Source organism: Populus alba, chromosome 18 (genome assembly GCF_005239225.2).
Source record: "Populus alba chromosome 18, ASM523922v2, whole genome shotgun sequence".
Lineage (NCBI taxonomy): Eukaryota > Viridiplantae > Streptophyta > Magnoliopsida > Malpighiales > Salicaceae > Populus > Populus alba.
This window is the reverse complement of record NC_133301.1, coordinates 13,014,144-13,025,992: the sequence shown is the minus strand read 5'-3', so window position 1 is coordinate 13,025,992 and position 11,849 is coordinate 13,014,144. Positions and strand designations below refer to the sequence as shown.

At 36.9% G+C, this 11,849-nt stretch overlaps 2 protein-coding genes across 2 annotated transcripts; one reads left to right on the top strand and one right to left on the bottom strand.

Annotated features, from left to right (window-relative positions):
* The first annotated feature begins 3,296 nt into the window (after positions 1-3,296).
* Positions 3,297-7,198, top strand: LOC118034316 (uncharacterized). Its single transcript, XM_035039569.2, has 2 exons — positions 3,297-6,225; positions 6,673-7,198. Exons 1-2 carry the CDS (start codon positions 3,666-3,668, stop codon positions 6,972-6,974), a joined length of 2,862 nt encoding a protein of 953 aa, XP_034895460.1. The 5' UTR covers positions 3,297-3,665; the 3' UTR covers positions 6,975-7,198.
* Positions 7,199-7,836: 638 nt separating this feature from the next.
* Positions 7,837-8,751, bottom strand: LOC118034222 (uncharacterized). Its single transcript, XM_035039460.1, has one exon. The coding sequence runs from the start codon at positions 8,749-8,751 to the stop codon at positions 7,837-7,839; it is 915 nt and encodes a 304-aa protein (XP_034895351.1).
* Positions 8,752-11,849: the final 3,098 nt, after the last annotated feature.

Genomic DNA, 11,849 nt, shown 5'->3' with positions numbered 1-11,849 from the left:
ATTGTTACAGATTGTTAAAAATAACATAGATCGTAAGACTGCGTACATGGTGGTGTATAGTGATTAAAAATTTGAATTCTTAAACTTTAAGGATACAAGTTGTAGAGAAAATTCTCAAGTATTTTATTATTGAAAGTTTTAATAATAATTTTTTTTTACAAAACAAGTTAGATACCTGTGTATATATTAATTTTAAATCTTTTATGAGAGAATTTCTAATTAAAATTTACTAAATTAATAGAATTTATTCTAAATACCAATTAAAAATAAGTAATTAAAATCTAAAATTAAAACAACTTCAAACTTCATATTAACATGGTTCTGGTTTTCTAGATTTTTTAACGGGCATCTCTTCGTGCTTGGTCTTATCTATCCCCCTATCAATAGCTCAGCCTTTTTTTATTATTTTTAATAAAACAACATAACCTTAAAAATAAAAGAAAAAAAATAAGATTTACAGGTTACATCATTCCCATCAACTGAACATGTTAAAAATCTAAAAAATTGTGAAAGCTGCTTTGTTTTCAAGAGCATAAGCCTTAAGCTATATTATTTTCTCAATTATATCTTACTATATGTTTCACTCTTTCCATATTTGGCCACTATAGAATGTCAAACCTGTCCATAGTTTCTTCCGTTACAGGTAATTTGTTCAAGATTCCAAATGGTCTTTTCTGCTTTTCTTGAAGCGTGCTCCTGTGAGGAAGAAGAGGAGGAGGGGCTCAATTTCCCCTAAAGAAGGATATTTATGGCAGTATTTATCTTATAATCTTGTTGCATTAAGAAGTCAAATCAAAGCGTGAGCTCCTCCCTGCTCTTTTGACTGCTCATAATGGGAATCCAATTCATTCAATCGAGTGAGCATTTCTTTTCCTTAAAAGATGTGTTCGCCACAGCCCTCGAGACCACACGGTCGGTGGGTGTCCTTTTCATCCATGTCTTTGGAGGAAATCTCTCTCCCTTATCTCACTGAACCATCGTGTTCTTTCCTTTCTGCAAGTGTTTCTTCTTTTATGCTGCCATCACAACATATAGTGAATTCCTTGGTTCAATTATAGATGCGTAATGGCATAGCTCTGTTCTTCATATACTCAGTCTGTTGATTCAGATGGCACCCAGCTGAAGCATACCTTCTCTTTCGGATGTGTTTGGGAGCATCGTTGAATGGAAAATTTTGTGTTTTAAATTATTTTGATGTTTTAATATTAAAAATAAGTTTTGAAAATTAAAAAGATTTTATTTAATATAATTTCAAGTTAAATGAAATTTGCAGAACCAACGCCATTATCCAATGTTTTCACACCCTTTCATCCATTTTCATAATTGTTCGGGATTGATCATAAAGTGGTGTGGTGTTTGGTTATGGTGAGCGCGCATTACGTTTTTTCATGGTGAAAAGACTCGAAAAGAAGAATAAAAAGAAGAGAAAAAAACATATCCGGATTTACAAAAATAATAAAAATATTCTCATTTATCTTAAAATTATTCTTTAAATTCCCCCTTTCCTATTTCTTTCTTCTCTTTAGATCTAGCCCTCTCGTATTGATAATTATAGTGTGAACGTCATAAAATTTCTCTAGTATAGCTTGTATTCAGAGGTTGTTTGCTCAAGAATACCTCTTGTGATTATCTCGCCTGTATATTTGATGTATTCTGTGGGTTTTTTTTATTATTATTAACTTGTGAGAACCTAACATCATCAACTCAGTTGAAATTAGAGATGATATTGCTTGCAACTTTGCAGGCTACAAGCATCTCTTTCGAAGAAGGAAAACAGAAGGAAGAAAGAAACTTGTATTCTATCGCATGGAAGCAAGGATACAAAGGGAAGATTCATTTATAGCCAATACTAAATGACACCGGATTCTAGCACGCAAAGGGACTCCTCTGCCGGCCTGAATTATTTCATCACGGGGTCACTGTGAAAGGGTCTCAGGACGCAGGACCCCCTCGTGATGTGATCATGTCATCTGAGCACCAAGATCTTACAACCCTGCACTGTTTCCCATACATATATGAACGGACATGGACCTGTATGGCTGTATCTGCTCACAACGTTCCTACATAGGGCCAAAACTCCGAGCAGTAATGCAAACCAAGGACAAGCTTTTTTTGTCCATGGCACTCACGGCACTCAAAACTTTTTTGCCTTCTCTGAGACGTTCCCTTGACGAGCAGGTTCCCAGATCAAACAAAACCCAGGAGGACTGTTAGCTGATTGGGTTCTTTCTTTTTGATATTTTACTAGCAAAATGGTGTCCAGCTACTCCCTAGATTAGGTTCAAAGACAAGACCAACTGCTTCAATGGAGTGAAACGAACACTTAAAAGGTGGTGTACGTTTGTGCCTCGTTTAGCATGTCAAGTATAGCTACTTGTAAATGTTTGCTGCTGGAGGACCTACCTCTATATACTCTGTACAGGATACGTTAGGGCTTGTGGTCCATATACGGCCAACTTCAAAGTTCAAACCCTAGAGATGGTGAGAACATGATACCAATGGTCTTGTAATTAATGCAAGGTTACGCCACCTAAATAATTACAGGTCTGCTCTCTTCCATGCGTCCGTCCATTTTGAGAATCACAGCACTGTAAAATAATGATGAGAGATATCTTTCTTCGCTTTGGTTTTACTCTCGTCCAGATCTTGAAAAATAAAAGAATAAAAAAGTTCATAGCACCGTATTAGAGACGTTAAGTTTAATTATTAGATTGCATTAGGAGCACGAAGGAAGGAATGGACTGTGCGTTCACTGCCAACTGCCAAGCTTTGCACATATGTCAAGAACAGGCTATAGATTCTTTTAATGTCCTTCAAGGACACAAAAGGTTTAGTTTAATCATAAATCAAGGAAAAAGAGAGCTGCTTTTTCTTATCACTGCCATTGTCTTTATTCTGTAACTTCTCTGCACCTGCTACTATCATTTCAATGACTGGTCAATCCCAAAACAAGGACTTAATTGTGTACACAATAAACTGGCACGCATTTCCCTTGATTCAATGCTTGCTTAATTTGATCTGGTCACACGCAAATCTGGATGATTTTTTTTTTTCCTAGCCCAGCATTTGCTTCAGTGCTGCCATGACAGTTTGCTTCCAACAGTCCAAAACTAGTTCAGAACTGTTGCTATCATAATAATTGCTTACTTTTCTTAATTTCTTATGATATTCTTGCTTATAAAATAATGGTTCGCTTTAATCCTAATCTGCTACTGTTTGCTTGTAGCCATCCAACCAGAAGAGGATACAGAAAGGAGCTTTATCTCCAAAATAAAATGGCAAAGATATGGATGATTACGTTTATGTGGAAACCCTGTTACAAATTAGCAAATGCAGCTTAAATATTTCATTTTCTCCTGTGAAAAGCAGGAAAAAGATGCTACATGGAAAAGCTAGATTCCTTAGTGGCCAACACCATCCAAATTAACAATGACCCTAAGGGCCCCTTATTGCCTCTAAAATAACTTGATTGATGGCAAATTCTCATATCAACTAATCCCTATACGTCACTCCCTTCTTTTATGCCCTCTTTCTCTAGTCCCCATGCACCTCTCATCCAACAAAAACATAAAAAATACACACAGGCCTTATTCTAAACTGACAGATTTTTCTCTTATCTGGGGTTGTCAATAGTTGTCTTTCTTTCTTCTCCACTTCGAGTTCCAATGGAGATTTTCCATTGCTTGTACTTCGAGGTGCTCTTGGCCTTCACATGCATAGTTGCGGTTGTTTTGGCTGATGATCCTTACTCAGAGGCTCTCTTGAGCTTAAAATCTGAGCTCATTGATGATGCTAACAGCTTGGATGATTGGCTAGTGCCTCCTGGAGGAAACACAAAAGAGAAAGTCCAAGCATGCTCTTGGTCTGGTGTCAAATGCGACAAGAACTCCACAGTTGTTGTTGCTTTAGACCTGTCTATGAAAAATCTTGGAGGTGAATTGACAGGGAAACAGTTTGGTGTCTTTACGGAGCTTGTTGATCTTAACCTCAGCTACAACTCATTCTCGGGGCAGCTTCCAGTGGGAATATTTAACCTCACAAATCTAAAAAGCTTTGATATCAGCAGAAACAATTTTTCTGGCCAGTTTCCGGGTGGAATCTCCAGTCTTCGTAACCTGGTTGTGCTTGATGCCTTCAGCAATAGCTTTTCTGGGCCGTTGCCAGTTGAGGTTTCCCAGCTTCAATATCTCAAAGTTTTCAATCTGGCTGGGAGTTACTTTGATGGACCAATCCCATCGGAGTATGGTTCTTTCAAGAGCCTTGAGTTTATTCACCTGGCAGGTAACTCCCTCAGTGGTAATATACCGCCGGAGCTAGGCCAACTCAAGACGGTGACCCATATGGAGATTGGCTACAATTCATATGAGGGAAGTATCCCATGGCAAATGGGTAACATGAGTGAGCTTCAATATCTTGATATAGCTGGTGCAAATCTATCTGGCCCAATACCAAAGCAACTCTCGAATCTCACCAAGCTAGAATCACTATTTCTCTTCAGAAACCAGCTCACAGGATTGGTCCCCTGGGAGTTCAGACAAATTGTGCCTCTCGCCAGCTTAGATCTTTCTGATAATCAACTATCTGGGCCTATACCTGAGAGCTTTGCAGAGTTGAAGAATCTCAAGCTGCTAAGCCTTATGTACAATGAAATGAATGGCACTGTTCCACCAGGCATTGGTCAGCTTCCCTCACTGGAAACGCTCCTTATATGGAACAATTTCTTCTCTGGTTCACTTCCAAATGACTTGGGCAAGAACTTGAAGCTGAAATGGGTGGATGTTTCAACCAACAATTTCATCGGCAGCATTCCACCGGATATTTGTGCAGGAGGGCTAGTAAAGCTGATCCTGTTTTCAAATAACTTTACAGGCAGTCTCTCACCATCCATCTCCAATTGCTCTTCGCTTGTGCGTCTACGAATTGAAGACAATTCCTTCTCCGGTGAGATCCCTCTTAAATTCAGCCACCTTCCTGATATCACATATGTGGACCTTTCCAGGAACAAGTTTACCGGTGGGATTCCCACAGATATCTCTCAAGCTTCCCGTCTGCAGTACTTCAATATCTCCAATAATCCAGGGCTTGGAGGTATGATCCCAGCAAAAACATGGTCTTTGCAGCTTCTCCAAAATTTCTCAGCGTCAGCATGTAATATCTCAGGCAATCTTCCTCCATTCCACTCCTGCAAATCTGTTTCAGTTATTGAGTTGCGCATGAACAATCTATCAGGAAGTGTCCCTGGAGATGTTTCTAATTGCCAAGCTCTTGGAAAGATGGATTTAGCTGATAACAAGTTTACTGGTCATATACCAGAAGATCTTGCAAGCCTTCCAGCTTTAAGTATCCTAGACCTGTCACATGATAATTTCAGTGGTCCAATACCAGCAAAGTTTGGTGCTTCTTCAAGCTTGGTACTTCTAAACGTGTCTTTCAATGATATATCCGGTTCCATTCCCTCCAGCAATGTGTTTAAACTGATGGGAACCAGTGCATATCAGGGAAATCCGAAGCTATGTGGAGCACCTTTGGAACCATGTTCTGCTTCCATCAAGATATTTGGCAGCAAAGGCACAAGAAAGATTATGTGGATTCTGCTACTATGTGCAGGGGTGGTTGTATTAATTGTGGCATCAGCCTTTGGGATATTCTACATCCGGAGAGGAAGTAAAGGTCACTGGAAAATGGTCTCCTTCAGTGGACTCCCCCGATTCACAGCAAGTGATGTTTTGAGGAGCTTTAGTTCCACAGAATCAATGGAAGCAGTGCCACCAGAATCTAATTCAGTTTGCAAAGCAGTGCTGCCCACAGGAATAACAGTTTCAGTGAAAAAGATTGAACTGGAAGCAAAGACAATGAAGAAAGCCACAGAATTTATGACACGACTGGGTGTTGCAAGACATAAAAATTTGATTAGATTGCTAGGATTTTGCTACAACAAGCAACTAGCTTATGTCCTATATGATTATCAGCCTAATGGTAACTTGGCTGAAAAAATCACTTTGAAGAGAGATTGGGTGGCCAAGTACAAACTCGTCATTGGCATTGCTAGGGGACTGTGCTTCCTTCACCATGACTGCTATCCGGCAATTCCTCATGGAGATTTGAAGTTGAGTAACATATTGTTCGACGAAAATATGGAGCCTCATTTGGCTGATTTTGGATTCAAATACCTGGTAGAAATGACTAAAGGCTCATCTCCTGCAACAATTTTCATGGGAGAAACAGGTAACGAGTCACCACATATAGTTCTTATAGCATGTCGTTTCATGTTTCTAAGATTTTCTAGGGATTCCTGTTTTCTAAATCACTTCCTCACATCAAAATGACAAATAGTACCTTTTAATCAAAAGTCTAATATTGTCAAAAGATGAAGAATGTCTGGAAATCTGTAGTATACTTTATATAAGCTATGGAAAAATCACAAAAGTCCAACCAAGAAAGTTGTTGCCTGTCTAAGTACACACACATAATTAGTCAAGATTCCTTACAAGCAAGACTAAATTAAAACGAGTGTGACAGTGATTAAAATTTACAAGCAAGACTAAATTGAAATTATGTTGTTGTCTTGAAATAGGAAAAAGGATATTCCTACAAATAGAAATCTGTTAACTCTGGCTAATCTCTTCTCTGGAAGCACAAGTAGTGATTAATGTTTGTTCAACTTTTTACCAGGCGAACTGAACAGTTCCATAAAAGAGGAGCTCTACATGGACATATACAGATTTGGGGAGATCATTCTGCAAATCCTGACTAGTTTGGCAAACGCTGGAGGGACAATACATAGCAAGCCTAAGGAGGTACTTCTAAGAGAAATATATAGCGAGAATCAAACTGGTTCTACTGATTCAACACAAGAAGAGATAAAACTGGTTCTTGAAGTTGCTTTGCTCTGCATAAAAAGTAGGCCATCTGATCGGCCATCCATGGAAGACGCACTGAAGCTTTTATCAGGGATGAAGTCACAAAGAAAATAGCAGATATATTAAAACAAAGTCCATACTGTGCATTTCATAATGCCACATATCACTGGGCATGATAGGTGTGGCTTTTAGCTAATTCATATGAGTGTCTGTTTGTATTTGATTATCATACGTAGCTTATTCCCGTAGTGATTACTGGAAATATTTTGCTGTAATATATAGCGCCCTATAAGTTTGTGTATTTTTATCTTATAGATGTTGACTACATGGTTTTTTTTTTCCATGTTTGATGTAAAACTATTGGCATTATAAAGTTCAATTTTCTATTCTTGCAGCCATGTAATACCATACATCAACCTGCATTTCTTATGTCTAATTTCAAAACCATAACAACAGTTCTTTAACTTCTGCTACATATCGCAAGGGAAAGGTCCTCCAAAAAAAGTTAACGGCTAGCAAGTATAGTGAAAATATGTGGGAGTAAAGGAACAGGCCAAGTGAAATTTTCAACAAAAGAGAGCTAACAGTGAAAGATGAATTGAAGCCTTTGTCACCGTGGAAGCCAGAAAAAAGAAAACAGGGAACCCTAAGGATAATGATCAAGCAAAATTAGAGAACTGGCTATGGTGAACCTGAAAGATTAAAATCACAGTTACAGGGGATAAAGTTGAAACAAAATTACAGGCTTAAAAAGTGGTCAAGTGATCATTAAAGTATGGTTTTTTACATGAATTGATTGATGATAGCCTGTCTTGGTTTTCTTGTCATAGCTATGAAAGTTTTCCCTTCTTTGTTAAGCAAAAAAAAGGATGAAAGGGACAGCCATTTTCTTGTAAATGAAGTCTTTCATCCAAAATTTAGCTCTACTTTTATTCAATTTTGCAAATCAACGGTACAGATTTTCGTTCAGACAAATTCACATACAGCTAGAATCCAAACCTCTTAACTTGGCTTCAACAGCGTCCACAACACCTTGAAAACTATCAAACCTTCCACTCACAACATCAACAGTCACTCCCAACCTCTCAGCTCCTGCGGCAGTCACCGGCCCGTGTGCTGCCACCACCAAATGAGGCCACCTTCTCCTCACCATCTCCCAGTCCCACCCAAACTCTCTCAAACTCTTCAATAACCCCTCCACTTCTCCACTACTAGTAAACACCATCGCATCCAACAATCCCCCCTCACTCAACTCCACAACTCCCTTCCCGCAGGCGGGTCCCAGCCACCGCGTCTCGTACGCATCAACTCTAATTGGGACCCATCCTGCAGCCTCCAGTTCCCGGAGAAAATCAGGAACAACCGGAGGCTCCTCCAGTCCTACCACTCGTGGGACTGGACACAACACCTTCCGGCCTCGTCCAGTTCCAAGCAACTGGACGAGCCCGCTAGGTGTTGCTATTGTTGGAACTAACACGTTCACCCTGCTGATATCATCACCACAAAAACTAAGCAAGAAAGTTGAGTCTATCAGTTCTACATCTTTGCCGAGCGCCGCGATGATAAATGTGTCCTCGCGAGGAGGTAGGAGAGGGGTTGTAAGGGAGAGAGCAGCGGTTGAGAATGCGGTGATGGCAGTGCGGGAAGGGAAGGCAATGGCGGAAAGGAGAGAGAGGGAGTGAGGGGAGAGATGGAGGGCTAGAGAGGAGAGAGTCTGTTCGGTGGGTTCGGTGGTGATGGTAGGGCACCATAACGGAGTGAAGGATTTGAGAGTTAAGAGGTGGGAAAGTCTGGTGGCGTAGTTTGGTGGAGTGGTGAAGGCTACGGTGGGTTTATTGGTGGTGATGGTAGTGAGGTTGTGCATGCTGGTGGTGGTTGTTATCGTGGTCATCGTTGCCGAATCATTGGTCAGAGTACTTTGCTTTGGATTCGTGGAGAGGAGATTTTTGTAATTTTCTCACACTCGGTCAAATATGTAACTGCCAATTTTCTTCTTTTTAAAAAAATTATTATTATTATTATTATGTTATAATGATCATCATTACACAGGAAAATCAAGCTAAAGTAAGAAAACTATCTTCTTCTTTTTCCTGTTTTATAGAGATTATTAAGTTTAGATTAGTACATCTCATGGCCTTTCCTTAGATATAAAGTCGATACAACCAAAAATAGTATATTAATGACTTGTTAGTTTAGTACGAGGCTAGCGGTCCGTCCACGTCTTTGTCGCAAAGCCAGTTTTTTTTAATAAAAAATGATGCTCGGTGAATTTATCTCAGAGGAAAAAAAAAAATCTATGGATCAAGTTATAGATATAAATAAGTCAAGTAATTTAGTTTTATTTTAATTATATAATAAAAAATAAACAACGGTATCAGATTAAACAAAAAAATGATAATCTACAATAAAAAAATCAAAGGAAGATAAAGATTTAGTTTGACTCTCAACTCATCAAATTAAAAATAACAAAATTAAAACTATGAGATGTATAACTTAAGTGATCAGGTTTTAGGTTTGTTCCTTATAGGTTACTAATTCAAGTTTCACAAATCTCATGATTGTCGCAGACTTGCATGGTTGTTAACTTTAAAGTTTATGAGATTAGTCGAGGTGCGTGCAAACTAACTCAAACATCTACGTTAATCATTAAAAAAAAATAACAAAATTAGATGAAAAATAGCATGAAAAAAATCAGTTCATGTAAATCCAAGCTAGCATGACAACATTGGTAGTCAAGGCCGAGTCAACGAGAGTTATTCTATTAAACCTATAACTCATATTATGAGATCGAATAACCCAGTAAAAAATAAAATGATGAAAATCATAAAGTTTGGTTTTTTTAAAAAAAGTCAAAGCTAACCTATGTTAATTTTTTAAACTTGTGATCCAAATCATCAGACCAAAACATCCTATATGAACAAAAACCATAAAACTCAATTTCTAAGCAACCAAATGTTTAAAGATAAAATAAATAAATAAATTTAATTATAAAAAAAGGGTTTAAAACAAAAAAATAACAATTAAAAAACAGTGATTAAAATCAAAGGTGAGCCTAAAAAAAAATGGAAACAATAGTATATTACATGTTAGAATTAAAGGATGTAATCGACAATAAATAATACTTTCGCGAAAGAGTTATGAATAAAGATTATAAATTAACAGAAAAATAACTAAAGTTGAAATGCCAATAATAAAATGACAAAAATATATTTTTTAGTAGCAAATAGAGAAAATTAAAAGAGAAAATCCCATTGGCAACGCATATTATACCAATAGAGAAAAAAAGTTGTGACACTTCCAACAACATGATGAGGCATTTTTTGTCATCAAGGGGCAATGCATATGCCGCACCTCTTATGCGTTAGAGCTTGTGTCACTACTCTTACATGTTTTTTTAATTTAAATAATATTTAATTTATTATAAAAATCAATTTGACTTTAATGAAACCACCACCAACAATAATAATAAATAAAACATGGTAAAGAGACAAAAACCCTTTAACGCATGTTTTATTTTTTTATTATAGGGATAAAATTATTTTTTTGTTGTGTTTTTAAAAATTGAAGTGACATAAATACTATTTGTTGATAGTTTTTAGTTTTAGTTTTTACTTGGAAGGCAATTAAATTATTTTGCTGTCCTTGAAAAATATAAAAAAACATGTGTATCCCTGTTCAATTCTTTAACAACCAATAGGTCTTGAGAAAATATCAAAATACCCCCAATATCAAAGCATTTAATTTTTTGTTTTTGAATGACAAAAATGTTATTATATTATTCCAATAAAATATACCAATAAATTTGTGTCTACAATGTTTTTTAATGCCAAGTTAAATCTAATAAAATAATTACTAATCTAATGTAAATTATTAAATTCAAACCCCACTTTCGTTTTAAGACAGACCTTTATAATATCTTTATATAATCAATTTTCATCAAATATATATAGGTATCTTCGTTAAAACAAAAATTTCTCTACACCCGCCTCTCACCTGTGTAAAATGGAGGAGACTTTCATGAAACAGACTTTTGTGAAAACACATGATATTATCTTTTCTAACCTATTATATTAAAAAAATAATAAAAATAAATTATTATTACTAGGGATTGCATGACAAGTTTGTCTTGATTTATTTGAAAAATGACTATATAGTTTAGTAAATAAATGATTTAGTTCCAAATCATTTGATTTTATTTAATTTAAAGGATTGCAAAAAAATCCCACTCGCGAATCACGACTGATGCAAGGAGACTGAGCTTAAAAATGGAAGCAACTACCTGGATGTGACAGTCCACAAAGAATTAGAAATTGGACTTCTAGAGCGAGGGCCAGCCGTTTGACAATAGGTTGAACCTCTGCAGTGGACGTCAACAATGCTTCTGGGCTTTCCATGCAACGTTGCGGACCAATGTGACTGTTTAGAGATTCCGGCCACGCCATGTTCCACGGGGTAGCTCTTCTCCATGCAACAGCTTTGGTTGCAGCACGGAACCGCCTCTCCTGCTGAACTGCAGCAGCCAGCCACAGAAGCGGTCCTCCGCCTCCCTGTAATCCTCCCCAGTGGTGAGTGGTGACCGATTCCAATCACCTCTGTCGACAGTCTCGTAGTTTTGAAATCAAGTCAAGTTAATTTTAATTTTAAAAATTTAGCTCAATTTATTAAGTTTTAAAATATTTTTTAAAAATAACTAAATTGAGTATCATAAATTTCTTATGTAGTTATTAATTTTAAGGCCTCAAAAAATTAATCAAATGGACATAAGCTAACCCAAATAACTATAATTACAAAAAAATAAAAATAAAATCAGGTCACATTTCGTAGCCCTACAACACCTGAAAGCCTCTGATTTAAGTGCAAATGTAGAATATCATTAAAAATCTTGAAAAATTTTGTACATTACAACCATGTAAAGCACCCTGTGTCACCTTTTTAACTTGTGATTCGATGCTGGTAAAAAATATATTTTATATAAAAAAATTATATATA

What these genes read in the sequence shown, in the direction of transcription:
- LOC118034222 (XM_035039460.1), bottom strand. Translation starts at nt 8,751, where the DNA reads ATGACCACGATAACAACCACCACCAGCATGCACAACCTCACTACCATC.
- LOC118034316 (XM_035039569.2), top strand. Translation starts at nt 3,666, where the DNA reads ATGGAGATTTTCCATTGCTTGTACTTCGAGGTGCTCTTGGCCTTCACA. An exon ending in AATTTTCATGGGAGAAACAG is followed by an intron (nt 6,226 to 6,672) that starts GTAACGAGTCAC and finishes ACTTTTTACCAG; the next exon opens with GCGAACTGAACAGTTCCATA.